General features: G+C 45.8%; 1 protein-coding gene across 3 annotated transcripts in view; it reads right to left on the reverse strand.

Moving 5' to 3' along the window:
* Ptx1 (pituitary homeobox homolog Ptx1) overlaps nt 1-26,145 on the reverse strand; it is a 42,792-nt gene extending 16,647 nt beyond the window's left edge. Inside the window, exons 1-3 of one of the 3 annotated variants that reach the window (XM_076816841.1) lie at nt 24,910-26,145; nt 9,072-9,269; nt 4,121-4,377 (exon numbers count right to left, since the gene is read on the reverse strand). In XM_076816841.1, the coding sequence (XP_076672956.1) occupies nt 4,121-4,377; nt 9,072-9,269; nt 24,910-25,198 (744 nt within the window). In that variant the 5' untranslated portion in view covers nt 25,199-26,145. Of the gene's footprint in view, nt 1-4,120; nt 4,378-9,071; nt 9,270-24,906 lie in introns of all 3 variants that reach the window. The other 2 variants (XM_076816842.1, XM_076816840.1) reach the window with 2 other exon arrangements.
* Nucleotides 26,146-27,722: the final 1,577 nt, after the last annotated feature.

Here is a 27,722-nt window from a genome sequence, read left to right on the forward strand (position 1 = left end):
GGATCAGCGGACGTGTGTCCGTCGCGACGGGGCGAGAGCGGCGCAGGGAGAGAGGCCGATGCAGGGCCAATAGGGCCAGATGGAAACAGAGAGAATGCACCGCGAAGGTGAGAACCGGGGGTTGCCACGCGGAGAGAGCAGGAGAGAGTGTAGCGCAGAGAGAGTCTCGTGCAAGGGACGCCGCCACGCGGTGTGCGATGCAACCATACTAATCCGCCGATGGATTTATGGTCTTAATCACCGGCGGATTATCTCGGACAGCCGCGCTCTGCTGCCACCGACCGAAACATACGCCTGCCTCTTTGCAGATAACTGTACCTGGCTTCCCTCCCGCTTTCACCTACCCCTCGCTCGCCCTCCCGCACTCTCCCATGCCCTCGCCGTCGCTTGTCCCTTCCTCCTCCCCTATTTCTTGGGCCCATTCTTTCGCGCGACGCCTGAATCTTTCACCCGCCGCTAGGGGAGACCTATTAGCTGTCCTCGGGGTGCGAATTGATGCAGGGAACGCGGACACTGAATCCGTTGGGGCGCTTGCGAAATTCCTTAGACTCTGTAGACTTCTTCTCCTCGCTTTAGTGTCCGCGAACGAGGGCTACAAAGAATTTAGCGTCCGGATATCGATGGATGGATGTTTTAGGTCGAAGGGGTTGCGATTCGGGGGTGATACATACGCGCGATAGAAGGGTGGATCCAGTGGATTTTTCAGAAACAAACGCATTCGCGGTGCACGCGGGCTGGATCGGTATTCTGGTGTTATCCAGAATGCAGGCAAATCCGTGGACAAAATAGATAAGCTTTGACGCGTTTATCGGCGAGCATTAAATGTTGCAACGGGATTAATTAAGCGTAATGCAACGACTAGAACTGGCTGAATGCGGTGCAATCGCGCGGCCAGTAAATTTCAGCAAGTTTCTGCTCCCGGGCTGCTCGGGTAACGGACGAAATTTCCGGCGAAGAATGACACGGCGCGGCGTTACGGTCCGGCGAACTGTACAACCGCTCGCGGTTCGTACCGGGAGCCATTTTGGTGCACGCCGGAAGGCAGAGTGACAGGTACATAGCCCGTGCTTGCGCGTTACCTATGGCGATATCGAAATTTTGCGAATAACTGGGAAACTATGCAGGTGCAATGAATTCATTAAATAGGAAGAACATTGACGAGTGCTAATGAGCTAGCCAAATGGAATTTTGCAGAGGGGAGGCTCTACTCAACAGTTAGCTATCTTTATACGATTCTTAGCAACTGAGCTAGGGGCTATAGCGACGCTCGTACAGATTAAGAATCTATTGGAATTTTTTGTTTCGGATAAGCCTGAGCCGGGAAATCACCTACGCCATGAACTAGGAAAGTTAAAATTTATTATATTTAAAAAATAAATTTATAAAATAAAAATACATTTATTTTTTAAATATAATATTTTTTAAATATAATAAAATAAATTTATAAAATAAAATAAATTTATTTTTTAAATATAATATTTTTTAAATATAATAAATTTATTTTTTAAATATAATAAATTTTAACTTTCCTTGAAAATGATCAGAATTATTGACCGAGACGTTGGAAACTGTTAAAAAAATGTTTCAAAATTGCAATTAGTTTTTGTTTAAATATTCGAAGGACCGAATCATTGCGCCGAAACAATACTCTTTTAATTGGACTGATTTATGCGGTCGAAATTCAAATTATTTTACATAAATTTTAAGTAAATCAAATTTACAATTTCAATGAAAAAAAACCCTAAATGTTAAGGGGTCATTCTACTTTGATCGGCCGAAAAATCAAGCTATTAAAGAATTAAAATTTATGCAAATATACCACCAACATGTTCGACAAAGTATCCAAATTTTTACGTGGCTACTATAGTGGCCAGCCCGGCCCTATAAAGGTTAAGGAAAAGGAGCACATAGGCTTATGTGCCTTTGTTCCATCAAATGCAACATTTCTAAAAAATGAAACTAATCAAACTGTTCCAAAATCTACGTCCATCAAATAAAATAGTTTCCTCAAACCACTCCTCTATCATCCCCAAACCTGACAATGAGTAATAGAACGTGATTCCTTCCAAAAACCCCAAGCCAACGTTGAGCAGGAAAGTACAGAAGGTCTCCTTTCCGGAATGCATTAAAACACCTGCCGCGCTGCACAGAAAGCAAGCGAAAAAAAGGAACCAGTGCCAGAATAGAAGCCTAACGATTTGCGAATGCACCCGTGGCTCCGCGATAGTTTGGATCCGCAGCATTTTGGTACATGGCGTATAGCACCGTGGCGGGAACACCGTGCCATGCTCTGTGTGGTTCTATAAATCCAGGAGGGCTTACCGGCGCAAAGCTTCCCTTGTGGGCTTGCGCAACCCCACGTGACCTCATGCCTGCCCACTTCCGTTCCCCGTTTCTCTTCCGCCGCGATCCCCACGTTCCGTCCGGGCTCTCATCTCGCGATATGACCGCTCCTAAAGGTCTCTCCGAAACGCACCGGGAAACCGCGATGCTTGTCAAGTCGAGAGACATGCCCCGGCCGCTTGATCTACCTGGAAACTGCGGAACGAGACGCGGATCCCCCCTCGTTTCCTAGCATCTCCACGCCCAACGCCACGCCAGAAATTTATAATGCACGAGGATTATACCTGCTGTTTCGTCCTCCTTTACCCTGCCTCGCGTTTTGCAAATTCTCCGATTCAGGAGTCGAGGAGCTTGGGATAGAACGCGACGAAATTTGATAAGATGCGCGTAACTATAGTAAGGGACTTTTGTCGGCTATTTCACGTCAAATTGATTAGTCCTCCCACTGGATACGAGGGATTCTGATGGAACTGATATATGATGTAACACACGTGAAATTAGTTGGGGTTTAAGTCACCACTTTGTTAGTTTCGAAATTGTTTAAGAAATATAGAGCTTCAGTTCGCTATCATTGCCGATTTTTGTGAGAACAGCCTTCATAAATGAATTTTTATTTCTGAAAGTATCAATCATGCGATGTTCGCTTCTGCTTTATTTTAATTCAGAAGGGTTGCTTTTTCGGAGTGAATTTTTTTCACATGATTTTGTTACTGAAAAAGATATTTTCCAACGACTAATAGGTATGTTTTCTTAGATATTGAATATTTTCTCTCAAGCAGCACGGGTTGCCAGAAAATATGGGACGGCCTGTTTTTCGAAATTATTAGAATAGGTGGGTAGAGGAAGGAATTAGAGAGACTGTTCCAGGAGGCGAGGCATGCCTGTGGACACGAGACCCCGAGGTATCCGGCAGAAACTGTATGAATTGTTGCCTTTGTAATCGATACTTCGAGGCATCAATGCGCCCATTGTGGGTGTCTGTTGGCTACTTCGATTGGCTCGAATCGAAGTTACTCTGGTTGGAGCTGTGGAGCGATATAAAACGCCACCGAACATATTCAGCAATGCCATTCGCAAGCTGGGAGGGAAACGATGCATCGCGATCGAAATTAGATAGAAGAATTTCCGTTCCGACGGAATTGTTTGTCCGACATCGAAAGTCTGATCGATAGAGGCTCGCTGAATCGGCTGATAACGGGCGAGAAATACGCGATAGCGGCAGCCTTTCTTCGACGACGAAATATTCATCCGCTGCTCGGTGTGTGTCAATTAGTTATAGAATTGCGTGACTCATTAGCCTGGTTTAATCAGTCTGATTCTTCATTCTACTTAATATTCCACTTCGAGAAAAAGTTTGATGGTAAAATTTTCCTTTTAGTGCCATATTAATTTGTAGATACCTTACGCCCGAGAAGTAAACGATACTTCAAAGTATATGGAATATTAATCTACTCGCAATATCGATTAAAGTAAACGACCAATTTCTAAATAAAAATTTCCAGCTAATACTTAACCCTTCCTAAATTAATTACTCGACCTAGCATTCCTGTCAGATACTCTTAGCATTCACTTGGAATTATGCAGAGTTTGCAAAAGGAATAAGACACGCGGATGCATAAAATACAATAACGACTCGACTGGATAAAAATTGCATCCGTTAAGATAATCTAAAGGTTTGATTTCTATAAGAAACTTCGATATTATAATCAGACTGTTTTTATGCTGAAGAAGACAGGGAAAGTTTTCTCTGTACACTTGCTGAAAAGTTGTCACTCACCCTGACTCGGGGTTCTGGAAGATGCGTCCATAATCCAATCTCCTCCCTGGTGGACATGTCGGGATACCGATTCCTCGTGAACAGAGCTTCCAGCTCCTGAAGTTGCTGCGTGGTGAAATGTGTCCTCTGCCGCCTCTGGCGTTTGTTCTTCTTCCCGTCCTTATCGTCCGCGTCGTTCACCCCAACCACGCCGGTAGGAGAAACCACCCCTCCGCCGGTCCCTAATTCGTGTTTCACCTCCACTGTTGTTCGAACACCTGAAACGTGTTAAGATATCACGTTCTCCACGAAAACGGTCACGGTCATCCTACGAAGCTTCGGGATAAGTCGTAATTCCAGCGATAATTTTACGCAGATCTTCGGCGTTCTCATAATGGCCCCAGAGATTATTTTCAATCTACTTCGCTTTAGGTTCTATTGATAAACTAAGGAAGCATTTTCTCGAAGACCTATATGCGCCGGAGGTTAACGCTGGATAGTAGCCGATAAAATTTCATGTGGGAACTCTAACGCCACCACGGAGTTCATTAAGTTCCGATTAACTTAACTTAGCCCTGGCGCCGGCTTTGGAGTAATGTTTAAACTACTGCACTATTACCGGGCGCGATAATAATTAGCTCGACAGCGTAAAGAAGGAATTTTATCGCTGATAAAATTAGCCACGATCAACCTTCGAATGGCGCCTCTTCGAATGGCCATAGATTTCGCAAAGGTTCGGAATTCGATAATGAAATCAACTCGAGAGATTTAATCGTTGCGCCCAGTATTGTTAAAAATAGAGATTCGCAGATGAACGATAACAAAAAAAATACGGCAACTTGACAAGGAGGAGCAATATCTCTATCTACCTCTCACGGAGCGTGGGGATTCCCCAGAATAGACCAAAGTCCACTATCCAAATTACTCACACGGATACAAAAGCTCATGATTTTTAAACTTTCAACCACCACTCGGTGAACTAATAACGCCGAGAGCGAGTCTTTGTCTCTTCAAAATACTTGGTGTGGTATTCGTGGAATATAAATTGTGTAACTTGACCTAAGCACGAGGTAACTTATTCCACTTTCAAGAAAGATTTTATATCTCTATGTACATACATGGAAGACACAATCAAACGGATGCATAGCGACGATCGTAGATCACCAAACCCGTTTGATCGGTAATCTCTAGCACGGCGAGGCAGTGCCCCGCTGTTCGGTAGTAACACGAGCGTGTTTGTCATGACTGTGACAGTGACAGGTGAGGGTATTTCACACCCTGACTCCGCGGCAGCGGATCGCCAGCTTCCCTTACTCGCATTGACAGCCGTGTGATCGATTGCCTCCTTTTTCAAAGGGCACCGCTATCACTGCCTCTGATGATGCCGCTAACTATCTTCCAGCCGGGAGCGACCCTTGCCTATTTACAGAGCTACCTAACCGACGTAAGTTCCAACAACTGATACCGGCAGCCTTCCATTGGCTGATCGTTGGATTCCTCAATCGCTGTATTTCCATTTCACCAGCGTTAACCCAATCGACTGCCTTGGATTACCACGCTCAGAACTCTGCTGCTTTACCACCATCAGACATTCAACGTGAAGCGCGGACGTTAGAACATCTACAGAAACATTCGAAGCCCCCTGGTGCTTTTAATCCGTATAAATTATATCATCCAGATGTGAGACTTTCTGAATTGCTGATTGCAATAACTTCTGAAACACCTGATACGTAACACATCGACTTCTACTTTGTAATGTACTCTAAAAAGTAAACCTCGGACGACTTAAATGCACGCAAAGGAAATGGTAATTCCTTTAATTTAATCTGAATATCGCCGCGCTCTCGCGAGCGCTAATAAAGTAGAGGTTAATAAATTAAAGGTATTAACAGAACTTGGAAATAGAGATTAGCAGGGTGATCAATGACGTTAAATGTCGTTTCTTGATTGCAGGTAGGAACTTTGCAAATAGTGTTGTAAATAAACTTAAATAACGAAATATGATTACTTGATTACAGAGAAACTCAGTTCTGTTATTGTTAATCACCATCAATTACTCTGAAGAAACAACAACGCGTTATATGCACACCAAATTTATTTCCCTGGCTAAGTGAAAGACGAATGACCATTTCAAGTGTCGATGTCGAATTAACAGTCAGGATATCTCTATAAAAAATATCGTGATATTCGTGTCGTAGGGCAATCGAGGTAGAGATTTTAAATTTGTAAAAAGGCTGACTTTGCCATTGTCCTGCGGTGTACAGATGTTCGTGGTGGAGGACGAGGAGCCTCGAGTCCGGACACACTTGCGAGCATTACTGGCAAGAGGAACGTGCTGGACTCGCGTAAGGAGCACGAGAGAGGCCTCGCCCTCGTCTCGGGATTACAACGAGTGAAGTGAGATCCGTCCCCGGGGTTTGTTGTTAACCAGCGCCGTAAGACTCCGAGAGATATTTCAATTTGCGGGGATTTGGGGCGGCTACGAGAGTGCCGGCTAAGTGCCGAACAAACGTGCAAACAAACGACGCCTAGCATTTTCTCCTTCACCTTTCTACCGCTGCGCCCGACGACACTCACCGTCCCTCACCCTCTCTATTATCATTTGATTCCATAGTCCGCGAGAGCGACCAGAGAGGCGGTGCAACTTTTGCCTTTGTTCGCGTAAAAATCTTCATTCCTTGAGTTTCTAATTATTTAGCCATTTCCGAGGTTCCGAGGTGGTAGATTGAGTTACACAAGTGTTGGGTGCTGAACAGGCATAATCCCAGATGTACATTTGAAAGACAACGAGCAGCTGACGAGGGCTGTTATTTGAATTTTGAATTTCAGAAGGCTGTACTTTCTGAATTTTGAATTTCAGAAGGCTGTAATTTCTGAATTTTGAATTTCAGAAGGCTTTACTTTCCGAATTTTGAATTTCAGAAGGCTGTACGTTCTGAATTTTGAATTTCAGAAGGCTGTACTTTCTGAATTTTGAATTTCAGAAGGCTGTACTTTCTGAATTTTTAATTTCAGAAGGCTGTATTTTCTGAATTTTCAATTTCAGAAGGCTGTACTTTCTGAATTTTGAATTTCAGAAGGCTGTAATTTCTGAATTTTGAATTTCAGAAGGCTGTAATTTCTGAATTTTGAATTTCAGAAGGCTGTACTTTCTGAATTTTGAATTTCAGAAGGCTGTAATTTCTGAATTTTGAATTTCAGAAGGCTGTACTTTCTGAATTTTGAATTTCAGAAGGCTGTAATTTCTGAATTTTGAATTTCAGAAGGCTGTACTTTCTGAATTCTGAATTTCAGAAGGCTGTGCTTTCTGAATTTTGAATTTCAGAAGGCTGTACTTTCTGAATTTCGAATTTCAGAAGGCTGTACTTTCTGAATTTTGAATTTCAGAAGGCTGTACTTTCTGAATTTTGAATTTCAGAAGGCTGTACTTTCTGAATTTTGAATTTCAGAAGGCTGTACTTTCTGGATTTTGAATTTCAGAAGGCTTTACTTTCTGAATTTTGAATTTCAGAAGGCTTTACTTTCTGAATTTTGAATTTCAGAAGGCTTTACTTTCTGAATTTTGAATTTCAGAAGGCTGTACTTTCTGAATTTTGAATTTCAGAAGGCTGTACTTCCTGAATTTTTAATTTCAGAAGGCTGTACTTTCTGAATTTTTAATTTCAGAAGGCTGTACGTTCTGAATTTTGAATTTCAGAAGGCTGTACTTTCTGAATTTTGAATTTCAGAAGGCTGTACTTTCTGAATTTTGAATTTCAGAAGGCTGTACTTTCTGAATTTTGAATTTCAGAAGGCTGTACTTCCTGAATTTTTAATTTCAGAAGACTGTACTTTCTGAATTTTTAATTTCAGAAGGCTGTACTTTCTGAATTTTGAATTTCAGAAGGCTGTAATTTCTGAATTTTGAATTTCAGAAGGCTGTACTTTCTGAATTTTGAATTTCAGAAGGCTGTACTTTCTGAATTTTGAATTTCAGAAGGCTGTACTTTCTGAATTTTGAATTTCAGAAGGCTGTAATTTCTGAATTTTGAATTTCTGAAGGCTGTACTTTCTGAATTTTGAATTTCAGAAGGCTGTACTTTCTGAATTTTGAATTTCAGAAGGCTGTACTTTCTGAATTTTTAATTTCAGAAGGCTGTATTTTCTGAATTTTCAATTTCAGAAGGCTGTACTTTCTGAATTTTGAATTTCAGAAGGCTGTACTTTCTGAATTTTGAATTTCAGAAAGCTGTACTTTCTGAATTTTGAATTTCAGAAGGCTGTAATTTCTGAATTTTGAATTTCTGAAGGCTGTACTTTCTGAATTTTGAATTTCAGAAGGCTGTACTTTCTGAATTTTGAATTTCAGAAAGCTGTACTTTCTGAATTTTTAATTTCAGAAGGCTGTACTTTCTGAATTTTGAATTTCAGAACGCTGTACTAATTCGAGTTCTTTCCTATAACTGTTCAAACTAGCGTAGGGCTAAAATCAACGAAACTCTATACGTATTAGATACTGCTACGCCAGGCAATAAAGTGTATCCAAATCTCGCGCACTTAATAATGTAAACGTAAAACTCTTTCGAAAATCATTCTCCTTCCTACTGTTCATGTTTATATCCTTTCCCCTAAAAATCCCTTAAGCAAACACTTATATCTCCCACCTACTTCGGATAACGAACGTCCCTTCACAATAGTAAACTCTATTGGAAACACATCGTCCAATAATCTTCTAACGAAACTTGTTCACTAAAATTCCTCCGCATCTCTAACGCCCGTCATCTACAGCGTTAAAAACAAGAACCCCTCTCGTGCACTTCAGTCGAACTCTGCGCTTTAATCTGTCTTGAGGAGAAACAGATCTGACAGTGGCTTTCGAGAGCCTCTCCAGCGTTCTGGCCAATCAGAGACCCGTGGCGAGAGTTGGAAAAAAAAGAGTGGCGAAGGAGGGGGTGGTTTTAGCGAAGTTGTTCATAAATTGGCGATGAGTTACCTTTTCGAATGTCCTGCCTGTGTGTGTTGTTGGAGCGAGACCTGGGCTGCGCGGTGGAGAATCCACCAGAGGGTGTCGTGGCCGTCGCACCCGGTGTACTCGGGTTGCTGCCACCGGGGGTGTGAGCTCCGTGACCCGAGGAATCGAGCCTCGCCAAACCCCCGTTCGTCTCGTCTCGGAAGTCGCCCTGTGCCCATACTGCAAAACGCATCACACCCTCTTGCAACGTCGTCTAAGCTCTCCGTAATCTCCGCTATTTACTAACTTATTTCGTTATAAGCCGGAGATTCTGCGCGGCCACTATCGGCGTAATTACAACGAGGATATAAAACAGTCTTCGTGCGATAAAGTAGAGAGCTAATGGATGCATTGTCTGGGATACGATTAATTTCATACACGTCCAGCTTGGTGCTTTAAAGGGTTGAGTCTGTGCAAGTGTTTCCTTATGAAACAGAAATGTATATTGGTTGGTGCATTTTTCTTTATTTCTGAATGGTACGAAGTGCACATCAGTGGCGCACTTAGGATTTAATCTTGGGGCAGCCGAGTTGAAGGGATAGAAATATTTGTAAAGCGAATTCAATAAAATTCTTTAGGTGATTATAGAAATTCATTTAAAGAATAAAATATAGTTTTATTTTCTTTTTACAAAGCCCCTTCTTTTGGGGTGCCAGGGCCCCTAGCCTCCCTCTGGGTGCGCCACTGGTGTATATAAAACTTAAAGTATTATATAAATTCGCGAAGGGAAGTTTGGACTTTTAGTACTCTCGGAATTTGGACTTTAGTACTTATTTCGTCTTAATAGTATTTACCCCCTTGTTCTCGTCTACTATTATAATTGCAGCACAAATTAAACAGCGGCAGATGATATTGTGCAAACCAATTTTCTATCAAAAAGTCTGACAATTATTATCGCAACTCCCACGAAATGATTGAAATCTTACTAAAACCTATCTCAGATTCAACAACATCGTACAAGGGGAGGACACCATGTGGTAGACACCGATTTTGTTGAGGCTTGGAACGATGGATCTATCTCGAAATTAAGTAAACAGATTAAGTTAGTAATAAAGATATTTACATTTAAATTATTAAAAATTTCATAGTGGCCTTAGGGTTTTAGTGGGTAAAAATCCCAAACTACCCTGGCACCCGCGGGAGATTTCCTTCTGGAGGCGTTAGGGTGCCTTTAGAAGATGTCTCCACGTTAAAAAAAACTTTATAAATTACTTTTTTTATAAATTACTTTTTTTTAAATTACTTTTTTTATAAATTCCTTTTTTTATAAATTACTTTTTTTTATAAATTACTTTTTTTATAAATTACTTTTTTTTTAAATTACTTTTTTTATAAATTCCTTTTTTTATAAATTACTTTTTTTTATAAATTACTTTTTTTATAAATTACTTTTTTATAATTTTTTTTTTTAACTTGGAGAAATTTTCAAAAGGCACCCCGACTCCTCCAGAGGGGAATCTCCCGCGGGCGCCAGGGTAGTTTGGGATTTTTACCCACTAAAACCCTACGGCCACTATGAAATTTTTAATATTTCCCTTGTAAATATCTCTATTATTAAGGCCCATTGGTACAAACGCTCGGACACCTATTTACTTATTTTCGACATAGATCCATCGTGCCAATTCTCATAAAAATCGCCGCCTATCACATATGGTGTCCTCCCCTTGTGAGCCAGAATTCACGCAAAACAGATACCACTCACCCCACTAATCGTAAGTCAGCCATAATTCGCACTTAATTGCACACTCTCGCACGGCACTGACACACATACGTAAAAACGGCCAAGTACATCGCGATATACGTCGCGGAACAAGGACCCCGTCGTCCCTCACACGGTCGAGCCTCCCTCTCCCCCTCTCCGGGCGATTATTTATCTACCGGAGGGCGATAAAAACGAGCAAAAGGAAAAAAGGCTTCCCCGACTTCGATGCGCAGTCGAGAATAGGGCCGACGAGTGTGAACTGTCGGTGGTAGCCAGCCGACGGAGAAGTTAATCGGCCCCGGCCGTTCAGTTTCGCTCCGTTTAGTTATATTTGGTTTCCACGGGGGCGGCAAAGAGGAGGGACGTGGTTCACAATTAGTCGGCGCGTAACTCGGGCTGATTTACTGCCGCTGTGCCGGGCCACGAACCACGAAGACGCCGCGCGTCACTCTTCCAGGATATCGCCGGGCAGCGTTACGACCTGGCGCGTATGGTTAATCGTCGTTGAATGCGCGGCGCGGCTGTGGCAGCCAGGAAGGACATCGGCCGCGGACAGTTCGCAGAGACACTGGGGTAGAATTCGAAATTCCTTTCGAAAGTGGAAGACGCGTGGCGTCACAGCTTTAAAGGACATCGTCAGTGAGGGCTTCGCAGAGATAGTTGAATGAAATATATTCATTCGAAGTAAGTATCGTCGAAGATTGGTCCAGAAAGTGGGGGTTGTTTAAAAATGGAGCACCAGCAATGACATTCACATTTCCGATGGATCTCAAAAAGCAACAAAGACGTGCCAGCAATGTTTTAATTGGATAAAACACTCTCTCCGCGCCTGCGTAACGGATTGTCGGGCGACTATTTACATTGACGGAGAAGTGGTGGAAGAAGTTTAAGACGCGATTCGCCGAAAAGTACGCGCGTTGCCGCGCGATATTTAAAATCGTCCGTCGCGGGATAAATCCTGAAGTTCAGTGGCTGAGACAGCTTTGGCGAGTAAATCGAGGGGAGCAGCTCCCGATTAAAAGAAGAAATAGGCGAGGTCCCTACGGAGGAGGGGCGCGGAACTTTCTTTCGCCACCGACATTCCTCGTCGGCGTTTTCGGGTCCTAGAGCTCCGAGGCCGCCGGATTCATTCCCGCGGTTACAGTAAGGAGCATTCGCGATCGTTCGCGGGGCAATTATATATCGTGATTCACTGCCGATAAACTCAAGGCAACTGGCAAGCTCTCCGATAGTGGGTCGTATCTCTTCGGATTGTCGTTGCACAATTACGAAACGTTACTTCCGACACGACGGTGTCCTCTGCCTACCATCCAGCATTGGACGGTGCCGCGTTAAGTCAATCGATTCAACAGCTGACGCCGGTTATCGTTTTGTATACACAGATTCGCTATTGGGGGCGGGGGCGCGCAGGGAAAACGTGGGCAATCCCGTCGGAACGGGCGACCTCGCCGATAATGCTGGCCCTTAAACCGCGCGGAATAGTTTCTTAATCTAAGGCGCACAAACAGATCGGTTACCTATTTGGTCGGCTAACCGTGGAACACGTGTAAAGGGCCACCTACGAATGGCCACACGAGGATAAGCCGTCCCCGTCCACCCCGAGGAGGGCCAGCGCGGTTTGTTTGCCAGGGCAGCCCCCAAGGAAAAGCGGGCGCACCGCGGCGATGCCGCGTTATCGGCGTCGCCTCCTCGGCAAACAGCATCCGAGTGCTCGGGAACATGGAGTCCGTGCAACTTATCACGTAACTTAAGAATGCGAGCGGTGTAACGCGACGTAAATAAACCGGCTGTGCCACGCGAAGCACGTGCAACAATCATTTCACGCGAGCGCTCGATGCACTTTAGTGATCGAGCACACCTTTCGCTGCGCCTAGGTGTTCTCTACGGTGCAGAGGGTTGCTTAACAAAGAACTTTTTAAGGGGTTATGCCTGCCTGCGAGGTCTGAACACGCAAGTATATTCGGGATTCTTTTTCTTCAATTTGAAGACTTTTTTTTTAATAAACGGTGGTATATTCGAGAGTGTATGTTTTAAAGTTCTTGTAGTTTTTTTTGCGATGCGATAACTAAATAAATAATGGAATTATAAGCGATCTCCCGACAGCGCTTTTTTTATTACGGTGATCACTGTAGCTACGACCTGGTTCGTTAGAAATAAAAAATTCGACCAAATTTAGTCAGTATATTAGATTAGCTTGTCCTAAATCGTGGGTTTTTCATTTCCGTTGGGTAGTTGTTGTTTTACAGATGGAAAATGATGAAACATCAGCGCGATTCTGTTGTGAAAATCGATACTTTTACTATGAGAAGTTGCCATTTTGTAGTAAATTAATATCTTGGGGTAATAAACGATTAAGGACAAGATAATCCAATATACTAACTAAATTCCCGCGAATTTTTTATTTCAGACGAACCAGGTCAGAATTAGAATGTTCACCGCAAACTACTGACAAAAAGAACCGCTGCCGAGAGATCGCTGATATATATTTTTATTTATGTATATTCTCCATCGCAAAAATTACCACAAGTAGTTTAACATGTACACTTTCGAATACATAAAGGTTTATTTAAAAAAAAGTCGTCGAGTGTTTTAAAAAAATTCCCGAAAATACTTGTGTTTTCAGGCCTTGCAGGTAGGCATAACCCCTTAAGTTGTCAACGTCCAAGCTCGTGAGAATCTTCTTCGTCAATTTTGCGGGCCACGGAATTATTCTTTTTTCGCTCTATTTTTAAAAATGCGATGCGTATGTATGTGTGTGTGTGTTTTTATAGCGTTGCTGGGAACATTGGATTTCGAGCAGCTCCAGAAATATTGGAATCAGAGAGGGCTCTGTGTTTATTCTTCTGGTTTACGTGGATTCGGTTGATTTGGGACTTGAGTTCCTAAAATAATAAATACGCGGCATGATAAATACCACGGGGGGCTCCTGTCGCAATTACTCCGCGACTTCTATTCTTCGCGCTCGGGCGGAGTGATCGTAAATATCGCCGTAATCCCGTACAGGTCGTGCAGCTGAACGAGTGAAATTTAGATATCGACGAGCAGCACAATGTCTCGCCCTGGCTGCCGCACTAAAAACGTGTCTTCCCCTGCTGTTTTGTTAAAACCAGTGTACACCGCTCGGACTTCCTCGTTCCGACGCTTGTATATTATTCCAAGATTAGAGTTAATCTTATAATCCACATCCTGATCCGACACACGCTATTCAAGCGACCTACTCAACCGGCGGAATTTATAGAGTCTAACATTTCTCACGTGTCAATGCCTCGCTGCTCGAAGATCCGCCAGCAAGATCTTCCCTACGCAAGGCGAGACCTTGTGATTTCCTGTAAAATTCACAGCTCGATACAGACAGCAAAATCTAGACTGTAAAAGAATGGAATCAATACGAACGCGACGCGATGAGAAATCGAGTAAAGTTTCCTTGAGAACGATAGGAGATAACCGACTCACCGTTTCCAGAAATTCAATTTTTTAAGTACAATAGTTTGATAACGATGAGCTGTAATTTTTACTGCAAAGTGGGAGGGACATGGGGGTGTTGAGTCGACCAAAGATAAGCCGAAACTGTAGGATATACGTTTCTAGATAATTCAGTCTGGGATGGTATACATCGAAAGAGTGCTCAATCTTTTTTTTTTAAAAGAGAAGCTCGAGAACCTTACTGCAGAGTTTTCGACTTATTTTCTTCTAATTTATAATCTGATGGTGTAATCTGTGTAATCTGATAATTGTGTAACCTGCCTGCATCGTCCGCTTTGGTTGTGAAAAATAGGAGCACTGCTCGCAGGCATGTGGTTTAAAAAGAACACGTCTAATTGAACCAAAGGAACAGTTTACGTCACAGAGCATTTGGGAAGGGTGTGAGAAAAAGTTTGGCAAAGCTACTTCGAGAAACCAAAGGAATCTCGTGCGTGAAAAACGTCCACGAATGCTTTGAAGGCATATGACACTCGAAGGGCCGTTGTGACGTTTTCCTATTTGGTCCGATATAGCCGCCAATGTAGTTCCCACGAGATCCCCTGCGGAGTTTCTTGGAGGCTTAAGATGTCGTATCGTTTGACGGTTGTACCGTTGGCTACTATGGATTCGTTTGGCAGAGTTACAGGACACGAGAAGGCGGAAGATCCTCGAAGGGCGGAATGTGACCAAGAACTACCCCACCCTTTCTTGTCAAACATTCGACACTCAGTATTGGCTGGTGCCTCGGGGATGCTTCGTGCTCCTCGTTTACCGAGAACATCTCATATCGTGATCCCTGATTCTCGTGAATTCCGAGGGGAAGGTGTCGCTCGAAGAACGGTGAGAAATTTAGTGCAGGACTTGTCATAGGAAAATGAAACCGAAGTGGAACTGCGAATAAGAGTTTCATACAAATTAAGTTTTTAGTAATTTTGAAAGGGGGGTAGGTGCTTGAGGTATAGTATTAAATACGAGGGATGAGGATACAGAGTTAACCTAAACTTAGAAAATTTTAAATTTAAGAGAGGTACACTTACGTAGAGGGAAATGTGTGCTACTGGTTAGGGTATTCAACCCTAGTACGACGGTAATACCTAAATGAAGGTAATCCAAGTAAAATTTCAAATTTTCTAAGTTTAAATTACCTCTGTATTCTCATCCCTCGTATTTAATACCATACCTCAAGTACCTACCCCCTTTCAAAATTACAGAAACTTAATTTGTAAGAAACTCTTATTCGCAGTTCCACTTCAGTTTGCCTTAGCAAATCTAAATCCATCTCCACTATCTCACAGCTTCCTAATTATTACCACAAACTCTAATTCACCCAAAGTTCCCCCCACCTCGCCAACCCTCGCGAAACATTTCCTCCTTTCCTCTAACCACAAACACTCCAAGCTAAACCATACTACCCTCATTAAAAAAAAAAAAAAAAAACACCACGACCACTTTGTATCACAAACATTCGCCCCACTATCGCCGCACTCCAACATCCCAAGGCGCTATCTATCGCCCAGAGAAGAGATCCAAATCGATCTCCGACGAGCTCCCATGTCCTCCGCAAACGAACCACCCCGAAGCAAGGACTCTCGAGCAGGTAATCCTAAAATGTTCCCACAACCTTGCAACCGCGCAGGGAGCCCGAGGCTGCCCTCGCAGCAAGATTTCCCGCAATTTTGCTTCCGGGAAAGGCACACGAGAGAAACGAACGTGGATCCTGACACTGCTGCGCTCCAGTTCGTAGGACGGTGTCCCGTTGCATCGGTTCGCACGTGTTTTCACACGGAAAAAGAATCGTGGCTGGTGAACGCGCGTGGCCGAGCAGAGAGGGTGGGCAGAAGGTGGTGGAGAAATAAAGAAAGGAGGGAGGCAAGGGATGGCAAAGCGGAGGGCCGACGAGGCAGGTTGTAACTCACAAATTTATCACTTTTCCCCGCGGCTTCGAGTTATTTTATGCCAAAGACAAACCGGCCGCGTACAACCCGAGGGGGAGAGACGGCGTGAAACGAATATCTCAGCTGCTTCGCCGCGTTTTTACACCCGCGGGATATATTAGTGGACCGCTAATCCGCACGGATTTTACGGGGCGGCTGTGCATGCGACGTAGACGACGAAGACGACGACGAGGGACACCGCAGCACTGTCTCGAATAAACCTCATCGATTCCCGTCAGGATCGAAGGAATTCCACCGAAATCCGCTCGTCTCTGCGGCCGCGTCGTCGCCGGGCAATCACTGCTCCAGAGCTGGACAAACTTTATTCGAAACGGAAATCAGAAATAACGATTTCGAACGACACTTCTGCGTTCTGCTCGCCGCGATGCTGGCTCTCGGTTGAACAAAGCGTGGGCTTCCTTGAAGCGACAAGAATTTTGGAAATTTTAACGGGGAATATTCCGATCTTCTGAATTTAAAATCTAATTCTAATGAAGGTACAGTGACTCGCATTAATATTCGGACAATTTTTAAAATCGCATAACTTTGTTAGAATTGGTCCAAACAACTTGAGATTTTTTGAGAAGCTGGAAGGATTAGTTTGCTAACTGACGCGTTTCGTGGTTTTGAAAAAAAATGTATTTGGCTGGAATAGCGAAAAGAATAGTAAAGAATACAGATCGAAAAGTTGTATTTCAAAAGAGGCATTAGGTGAATGTCCCAATTTCTGCTCATGTCCCCATTTCTGCTCATTTCGTATTTTTCTTATTATTATATGCGTTGCGTTTGTACTATAGTCGCGACAAAATAATTCTAAACTATTTAAACTTTTACGCGAGTGTTGCGCGAGCTTTTTTCACGAGCAGAAACACGGACATTTAGATCATTATATTTAATTACAAATTACTGATAGTTAAAGATCTTGAAATATCTTTCTTAAATAGTTTTTGAATTGGTTGATTTATTATTAAAGAATTAATCAAATACTCTGCAAATTTTCATCGCAAACAAATTTTTTACACCTTCTTTACGACGAGTTACCTGTTAAATGAGCAGAAATTGGGACATTCACCTTTGCTGATATTAATTATTGTTCTGGAGATGGCAATTGGTATTGCACAGCTGTTAATTGAAGCGTCTTTTGTCTGGCGTAAACCGCTTTTCCATTGAAAAATTTATATATCATTCTCCAACTGAATTCGTAATTTATTTTTCTGAAAGAATCGTTTAAGTGGCTAGCGATTGAGAAGTTTTAAACGACGCCACTTGCCTTTTCAATTTCGCGGCAAGAATCCTGATGAATTCAATCGATCATGGCTATAAAACCCTGCGGGATTATAATCTGCGCCACTGCACCGTAATCTCCGATATAAAATTATCGACGGAGCGTTATTTCGGTTCTGCTTTCATTACCCGGAAATTATACTCGCGCAATAAAGCTTGTACCAATATCCAGCGGCATTGATCAAGAGATATTTGGCGAGGACTGACATTTGCCGCCGGTGGATTTATTATCCCAGCAATATTTTCTTTCCTAACACATTCATCTAATCGTTTTAATCACGAACGGCGTTAAACGGTACTCGCGGGGCTCCTTTCTCGGTAAAGAAACGCAAAATTATTCACTCCTCGCTCCACTCTCCGTTCCAGGCGTAGTTATCTTCAAAAATTCGCACTGAATTTTGACCGAACTTTACACAATAATAATATTTCTTTAACGCTCTTTTACCGAAGCGATTATTTCCAATTCAAGCTATTATATTAAATTAGACAACATATTAAACACACTTCTTATTAAAAATATAAATTGTCCGAGTGCTGCTCGAGCGCGATTGTATTGATTATTTATGTATAATAAACTTTTAACAAACACAACGCTCCCGTCTCCCCCCACTGACCGCTACCCTCCATTAACTGGCCTCACAAATGCTCCTCGTCGATTTCGCATCGATGCATATTCATTATAAATGGCGCGGCATAAAAAGCCGCGCGGCCGTGGAAGAAGAATGTTTTATGCTCGACGTCAGCTCGTCGATAATCGTCGGGCAATGAGAAGGTAACGCGGTGGCATGAATAAAATGGCATGTGCTGTAAAAATTGTGGGTGTTTAGTGGACCGTGTCGCGGCGTAACTCAACGGACGAAGAGGGTTGCAAGGGTCGCTGGGCGATCCGTACCCCACAGCTGCGTGGTCCTTCCAAAGTCGCATGAAATTAGTCATTCGCGTGAAATTCTTGCACCAGACACCGAACACTGCCGTCAACGCTGCTCCAACATTAATAACGTCGCTCCTCTCTGCTGCTCTCACTCCTCTGAACAAAACACGTGCCTAAGTAGTAACGCAACCCCTTTCACTCCAGCCTCTATCAAAAGCGAAATAAACAACGGGGTCCCGCAAAGTCACTAAACATAAATCCGACAACTTAAAACAGATGACTTACAATTTATAAAATACACATGTGCAATAACGTCCCCTGTAAACACCCCCGCACGGTATTGTTCGAGATGAGAAGTTAGAATCGACGTTCTGACTTTGGAAATTAGTAAGATGATCACGTTATGTGGTTCCATACTGGAACCTCCCTCCCAAGCACTGACCGCACGCATTTCCGGTTATCCTTGTCCCCATTTCCAGGACAGACTATCGAGGCGTCAGAGAAACCAAAGTGTGTCACGTATGAACTGTGCAGCAGCCTCGTAGGGACGATTTACGAGTGACGGACGAGGGCAGCCGCGCAGCTGATAATTACCGAGACGACGACACCGCGAAGGAGGAAAATTGTCGGGGGCGCGCGAGGGGTTGGAGCATCGTGGCGAGGGCACCTGCGAGAGGCTGCTCACGACCGGTCGGGAGAGAGTCTCGGAGTCTGCTGCCACGGTCCTCGGTCTTCTAATCTCGTAATCCTTGGCTTCCTTAGGAAGTCGTTTATTAGTCACAACCATGCTGGGCGTTACGCCGTCGTTGGGACAACGACCGAGCCGAGTGGATTTCGTAGAGGAGCCTTCAACTTCTGGGCCCGTTTATAAATATTCGGAAAGGCGCTCGGGGCAATCGACGATATTTTCGGTCCACGCCCTGTCAAAATGGGAGCTTTCCGGCTCGGCGGGGCGGGGGCGCGTGCCTGTGATGCAAACGATTCGTCAAAAATGACTTTGAGTGGAGAAGTCATCTTTGGGAATTTATTTATCTAGTTTCGGGTGTTGGCTCCTTGTACTCGATATGCGGGTGACTGACGGGGATTATACTCTCCGTTGACTTTAGTTTGCAAATGGTAAGGTTTCTAAACTAGGGTGGATGTACTAGTAAATGAACACGTACCAGTGAATGGACATTTTATATTAAAATGATTCAAATAAGTTATTAGAATAAGCAACTAATTACGGGTGACTGACGGGGATTGTACTCTCCGTTGACTTTAGTTTGCAAATGGTAAGGTTTCTAAACTATTTTTTTTTTATTTTTTTTATCAGATTTTAAGTTACTTGGAGATCTGAAATATTAAAGCTCCTTTCAGACGAATCTTTAAGGAGCTCGTTATTCTAACAGAAAGAAGCTTACACGTCGACTGTAATTGCTTTTGAAAAATGTCCCTTTACTCTGAGAAAAAACTAGCTGCTGATGCACAAGTGTCAAAGGCAAACAGCGCGGTTGTTTGTCCGACGCGGAGACGCTAGGAGCGAGGATCTCCGTGGATAGGGTTCGGTGGCGGTTGTCGAGCAATTTGTTTAGTTTCAACTTGACACAGGGGCCAGCACATGGAACCGATAAGTAATCTGAGACGTGTCTTTCGAGTTTAACACGCGTGTCACGGGCGTTTTCGGGAAAGGCGGCGGGTAGAATGTCCTGCGAGAACCTCAGACGGCATGGCGCTACCTAGGAGGCACCCCCTGCGGTCACGATGGCGATTAATTAGGGCGTAACTACGTCACCCAATATTTCGGAAAGGAAACATGTGTTCACGTCGTTGCCCTGTTTTATGACACTTCTACAAAAAATACGTAAGTGACTCCAAAAAACAAAATACATGTCACTTGAATGTCACTAAAATACAAACGCCTCGTAGTTATTAAATAACGCAAATATTACACGAAGGTTGAAGAAGAAGAAATCTTCCGAATTAATTAAAAAAATAGCAATACCTATAAATATAGCTAACCAAATAACGCAATCTAATTGGAAGCCTCTAACTTTGTATGCGGCCACTTTTATTTTAGAATAATAAAAGAAAAAACGCCACATTCGTTGTAATATTATTCGCAGGACTTAATAGTGAGAAGAGAATAAAACTACCCTCTTCTCCCCTGTTATGATTTATTATTACCATTCGTGACTCGAATGGGCGCCGTGGATCGCTCGGGTTAACTTCGACGAAGACCTGCTATATTTTGAGAAACTTCTAGGATTACACTCTCGAGTAGCACAAGTTTAGCGACCCGTCCCATGGTTTCCCATCGAGGGGTCCACGGTTCTCACACATCGGCACGCACAGAAAATTTCCTCGGCGAAACGATCCCTCGACACCGAGCCAGCCCACTTCAATCGAAACCCACTGAGTACACAAACCTCGTTCCTGAGGTAGACAGGGCCCTACCTTGCTACGGCAGCTGAGATAATGGGAAGGAAATCAGTTCATTTCTATGTTGATCCTACGGGCTTGGTCCCTGTCGCGCTTAGAGAGGACCGCCACGATTGCCTCGGTGATCGAGAAAATCGAGCCGGAAAATCGGCTTGATGGCTCGGCTCATCGGGCGACTTAACTATCCCCGGCGAGTCTATAACGTGCGCGCAGATGAAACGGGGGGAAATAGTGTTCCCCCAAAAATTGCTAATTTATCGAAAGACAAACTTATTTTTTAAAAAAAAAAAAACGAAAACTGTACTCCGCCAAAACGTGCCAGTAAAGCTTTCCATGAAAGAGAAACTGTCTTCCTTTCCTTGAAACGTGATTCTTGTTCAGAAATTCTTAGACAAACGTTGCACAGTTGAATTCCGATTGATATTTCAAAATAGAGAAGAAAAGTATCGCAGTTAACACAAAAGATACTTGCGGGTCTAAAAATTCTCGCGAGGGAGGAACTATGAATGTGTCATTTCGCGAAATATTTTCCAATTACTCAGCGCGCGTTATAACGCATGGGGTGAAAGATCGATGCTGAAAGGACCCTCGATACGTCTTATTCCAACGGCGCAGTGATCCGAGAGATCGGGCGTCTAAATGCCAATGAGTCTGTGGCCAGAAGAGTTTCGCCGTGGCTTCCCTTGGGGAGACCTAGCGGCTAGCCGAGCAATTTGTCAACACCATTAGACGGAGGCAACAAGGGTTGACTTTGGCGCATCTGCCAGCCTCGGTCGCGCAGGCTCCGTTATAATAAAGGGGTAGTTAATGACCGGAGGGGGTATCTTCGATCGGAGAAGCCAGTACAGGCCGTATGCCGGCCTGTTGACAAAATATTGGGATATTGGCATTGACCGAGAGGGATAACAGATTTTCCAAAGGGTTCCTTTCTGCCGAGGTGTCCAGAATGGAACCGGATAAATAGCCAGTCACTGATCCTCGGGGCAACAATATCTCGCGGTAAGGGGATATTAATTGTGACAGAAGAACAGGAGCGGAGGCAACCCTGAGGGGGGTGAAGTTGCACTGTTCAACTATATTAATAAATAATTAAATAATTCCAGGAATAGGATTTAAATGAGATCTACGAAAATTCGAGCATTCGAAGATTAGAATGCTCTAAAATCACTTCTCTTTTCAAAGAAGAAATGTTAAACCCTCCGAGCAAAGATATTTCGAAGAAATCGACATTACAAATGAAAAGGGTACGACCTACCCGAAACCTGATGAAACTTCCAACTCGCAAGTTACCCGAGAGTTCACTGACCAACTCAGCGGCGCGCCCAATTGGATTCGAATTAATTGGACGAGGCCGAGGCGGGTGGAAGCAACGCGGAGCGAAGAAAAGTCCGCGATTTCGCCGGGAGTGGAGCCGAGGTACCTGCGGTCTGGAAGTGGGAGCTACCGGCACCGGGACTGAAACTGAAACGGGGATAGGTGGGATGCCATTGGAATAAGATCGGGTTTAGCCGCAGTGTCGGGTTCGAGCCCCGGATAAGTCTGCCTTATCCCGATAAGCCGGTGAGTTAATGAATCACAAAACAGGTGGTGGCGCCACTGAGAGATCGTCTTCGTCGCCGAGCTGCCTCTGTACGTGCAGCTGAATTCTTCCTCCGGCCGACGAAATAGCGACCCCCGGGGGGGGGGCTTTTTTACTTGCGGAGCGCTCCGACACGTACGCGCTACTTACTCCGGCTGATACGGAATTTGGCTCCAATGTTTGTTCACGCACTCGTTGTCTCGTTCTTTATCTCGAGCCCGACACATCGCGGCCCCGTTCCATCGGTGTGCTTCACCTTTTCCCAAATGAAAAATTGGGCCGCGCGGCGCGCTCCTACCTTGGGACCTCCCAACAGTTGGGTTGGCAGGCGATAAGCAGCGGGGCCCGTGAAATTTTCGTATCTACCTAAGATCCTCGGTCTCGTCCATTGCGGGAGGGATATATTTGTGGTTCCCTCTAACATTGCATTCCGGAGGGAAGATTTTGGGCTTCTTTCTTCGCGTTTTCGTCGATGCGGTGTATTCTTCGGTATTACCCTCTTGTTTGTAAAATTCGGGGTTGACGATGGGTGTACAATTTCATTGAGCAATCATTAGCATTCTCTGTCAGAAACAAGGATGCTGCAACGAACAGTGGCAATGGAACGTGGAATTCTTCTCCAAAGAAACAAGAAGCTTGTTATCTCTTTTAATGAAATGCACAGTAGTATGACATGATAACGATTTTGACAGTAATTCACTTGATTGGGAATCAGTTAAGGAAGACATTCCTACTTCACTTTTCCGAGGAGAACCGTACACAAGCACGGCTAAGACGAAGGGAAATGTATAAGCGAATACTGTAACGCTACTGTTTGGGGCGAATGATCCGGCGAATTAGATTCGTTGATTAGTTTCAATCCGTTCCCCGCGGTAGCTGATTCACCTACCGCATTAAAGCGAGTCCGAAATTTTATTCGTCACGTCGTATCAGAGCACGAATAACACGATGGGCGCGGTGCTTATCAAAGCTATTCGTACTAATGTTTTATCTGTGCCCGGCGGACACCTGACAAGAATCAACGTACAATGTTGCTTTATCGCAGGAAATTTTTTCGCCGGTGTTGCAACGAAAATGCCATGTACCGCTAAAATCCATCCACGCATAAATCAGTAAAAAGCAGATACCGAAAATTCTCCACTAAACAAAGTAGGACCCCAAATAGACTTCCTCTAAGAATATTACCAATGTTTCAGTGGAAGAATTAAGAAAACTCATTATTTTTTAGTATACCCAAATTAGGTGGCCGAGAATTTTATTGTTTAAATCCAATGCTCGGTGTTCCCTTTTGTGATAAACCACGTTGAAAGTTTCTGAAAGCGTCTGCTGCAGAGGATTCTCCCGGCTTCTCATTTCCCGTGGCAACGAGTGAAGAAGATGGGGAAGGTGTTGGAACAAAGCGACGTCAATTTCGCTCCGCGAGCGACGTGCGCGCGAATTTGCTGCGCCAAACGATACGAGATATTCTGAAGAGATGCGCGATAACGCAAACGACGCAGTGCACGATTTAAGAGCAGGAAGGCGACAAGTCGCTGGAATGGACGGGGATCGATAACATCGCGAATAACAAAATCACACGAATTGACAAGCTTGTACAAGCTATTATCGCGATACCGCGTATACGCGGCGACGAAGAAGCCAGCGATCCCTCCTATCTCGCTTCGATCGGGACACAAAAGAAAGCAATTATACTTGTGAACGTCTTTGGTAAATATGAATACACATCTCCCGGATGACACTCCAATTAATCCGAATCGATGAGGTCAGGTTCTTTGCGACGTTTCGTGCATGCGCGCTGTAGTGATTGATGTGTCTGGTAAAAGATGCACGTAGATTGCAAGGGTTGTAAATTCGAAACTCCTCAAGACTGAACCTTTCAATGTCCTTGTTATCGTACAGTTCACGTATCTATTCAGTGTAACAAGTTTCGAGTTAAAGGACCAATTCTGCTTCCAACTGGCGTCCTTAAAATACGTTCCAGACTATCAGCTACCTCCTCACACAAAAGTCCAATTTTAACGATCTTCTCGATTAAATTACGTTGCTTCTATTTATGGTTATATCGCGTACGCGCATTATCGGCTTCTGGGAATTGATAAATACACTTCAGGTGAAATTGCACAGCGTACACGTACTTTCGAGTGGCGGGTCACCTTTTAAATGGCATTTGCAGTTCAGCCTTAATCCGAGAACGAAAGTCTACCCAAACTCCTGGATCTACCCGGGAAATAAGCTTGCAACAGCGACGAGCCCTCGACAAACACCACTTGAATTTCAACAAACACTGTCGCGCTCCCACAGTCAACATCGTCAAGCGAGCAACAGCTCTTGAATCGAACTTGCGTCATATCCGTACGTTCCATGCATGAGCAATATAAGGGAATCCAATCAGAGGAACTTTACCAACGTCTTCTTCCATTAGAGCTCTACCGATCAAAGACAGACCATCCCGCGAGTTCCGCAACTTCGCGCACAGAGGATCCCCGGGGTATAAACGCTCCGGTGACCTCCTCAACTCGAAACAGAGGCTACGCGAATGGCTTTCAGTATTGTGACCGACTCACCACGTTTAAGTTTCTCCAGCGGCTCGTGGTGCAGCTGATGGCTGGAGTTGTGCAGCATGGAGCCGTCGTGATGGGAGTTGCCGTGTATGTCGTGGTGGTGCATGGTTCCCTGAAGGTGATCACCGTGCAGGCCAGCCATGGAGGCCGTGGCGGCCGCGTGCTGATGGTGCTGGACCGACAGGCCGGTCGTCGATCCCGGCACGAGATCCTGGAGACACAGATCCGCGTTGCCTCCGCCACCTCCGGCACCGGCGAGTTCGAGGCTGCCCCCGCCCCCGCCGCCCCGCTCCATGCTATAGAAAGTTAACGTCGTGTTGACTGATCTGTCCAACGGGACGCAGGATCAACTGGGCCCTCGATGAGGCCAGATATCGCGGGGGATCACGTCGAGCGAGGCGTCTCCTTGGCTCTCGTCTCAGGGACGCCGCATCCGTCTGTCGCGCACCTGACAGTCGATGGCGAGCTTCGACGAGCGCCCTGTTAGACGGTTCTACTGGCGACGGCCGTCGGCAGCAGGCGTTCGTACGCGCCCGACCAGCGCGCTTGCATCCGTCGTTTCGCGGCGGGAGCTTCGACGGGCGCGATGGCAACGTGCTATCGGTTGGCTCGTTTCCCTGAAGACGCTTCGAGAAGAATCGTCGCTTTACCTGTGAGAGTCTTCGTCATAGGTTCAATCGCCTAGAGAGGCAGCGGGACGAGTACACTCAGCGGCCAAACGCGACGCGCACCGTCGCTGAGCGTCAGCTCAACGAAGGATCCTCGGCGACTGTTTGGATACGCACGCTCAGGGCGAGGAGCTCGTTGCTGGCTCGCCAAGGCTGTTTCCATGGGCCGACTTTGAGCGAGGTCACGAGTTCGCCGTGAGTCTGGCACCGTCGATGGATCCAGCGGACGCACACATGCCCCAGCACTTGGTCACGGGCGACTGATAAATCAGATAACCACGGATCGACGGCGACTGACGATTCGTTACGTAAGGATCAAGAGACGCGGCGGGGAATAGTGGGAGTTTTCGAAGATCCACGATGAAAAGTGGGTTAAGTAGCTAGCACTCTGGTAACAGGACAGCACACACTATGGATCTTGATCACTCTCCCCTGCTACTTGTCCGTGGCGTTTTAAATACAGCACTTCTGCACGTCGGATCCTTCCCCGCGTACTCGCTGATCGGAAAACTTTCACTGCTTCTCCCCTGACCGATGCTCCGAATCCGGCTCGCAAGTCCGTAGAAAACTGACGCAGGGATCCACCATGTTCGTCACGGAGCACCGAATTCTCCGTCCCTCTTCCGTTGCGCCCGCCAAGACCCGGTAAGTCGAGCTCCCAGCCTGGACTCGCGATCCTGCCGAAACTCGGCCGGTTCTCGCGAGAAAATCGCCGTCACTGCACTCGCTTCCTCCTCCGCGACGATCACCGCGGAACTTGCCTGCAGCTCTCGAGGCTCACCATCCGAATATCGCGGCGCGCGGAATGGCCGACACCGCGCCGATACTGGTGTCACTGGTAGACGCGGCTATCGTTCACGCGGCACCGAACAGCGGATTTCCGTCCGCGCGTCTCACGGCAGGGTGTACCTTGGTCGGGAGTCACCGCGAGGAGGTCCGCGCGACATCACGATTCTCGCCGATGATGGTGGACGTGGCGGCGCGACGTCGTCGACCGGCTACCCTTGGTCCTTGCCCGCCCTTCTCACCTTAATGGCACGTGTTAAGGACCGGCGACAGATGGACAGTGACGGAGGCGCGGAAAGGCAGCGAGAGAGAGAGAGAGAGGCACGGCGGATGAGCTGGGTAGGCGTAAGAGGGACAGAGGGACAGACAGAGGCGGAAAGGGACAGACAGAGGAAACGTAAGAAAGCGTGAGTGGTGCTGCAGGTCGCGGTCGTATAGCCGGTTTTCGTAGTAGATGGAACGTGTAGTGGCCGCGCGGCGGTAGTAGGTGGGTCCGCCAGGCTTAGCCGGTTGAGCCTTTCGGACTGCCTGCCGGCTTAAGTCTCTAAGTCGGTAAGCCAAGCGGATCTAGTGGTCTTGGCTGGTGCACTGGCTGCCTGCTAGCCTGCCTGCCTGCCTTCCTTGCTTGCCGGGCGGCCTGCCTGACTGTCTGACTGCGCCTCTCCCTGGCTCGCTTGCTCTTACTCCCCTCCATAACCGCTCCATCTCTCTTCAGCTCTCCCACTCTGGCACCGTTATCTCCCTCTGCGCTCCCCTCTGTCTCCCGACGCTGCGATCTCTCGCGTCCTCCAGCTCCTTTCGACCCTCTGCCCAGCGAAACCATCCTCCTCTTCTCTCCCACACGATCCCCCCACTTTTCCACCCTCGTTTTCGCTCTCTCTCCTTTCCTCCCTCGCGGCTCGCGCCCCCTCCCTCCGCGTATCCAGTCCCCTGCTCGCGTTCTCCCTACCCTCGTGTTACGCGATCTCTCACGCCTGTGTCTCCCGCTTCATCCCCAGCACCCCCTCGATTGGACCACTGTTGTGCCCCTACTGTGCACACTCCTCGTCTTACTCCCTCGGCAACGCGATCTCTCACGCTTGTGCGTCTCTCTTCTCGGCCCCGTCGCTCTCGGCACAGTACGCCGGTTCGCCTGTGTACCGTCCACGCACCTCTCTTCATCTACCCCCACCGCGACCGCTACGCCCCTCCAGCGCTGCCGGCGTCGCACCTCCTACGTTGCGTTGCGCTCGACACACGTCTCTCCCTCGATCCCCACGCACACCACGCACCCCTGTGCACCCGCTTCCCTTGCCTCCCTAACTGCTCCTTTTGCCGCTCTTCCACGGCCCGCCAGCTTTGCGTACCTTCCGATTATTGTTTGTT

This window comes from Andrena cerasifolii, chromosome 7 (genome assembly GCF_050908995.1).
Source record: "Andrena cerasifolii isolate SP2316 chromosome 7, iyAndCera1_principal, whole genome shotgun sequence".
Classification (NCBI taxonomy): Eukaryota; Metazoa; Arthropoda; class Insecta; order Hymenoptera; family Andrenidae; genus Andrena; species Andrena cerasifolii.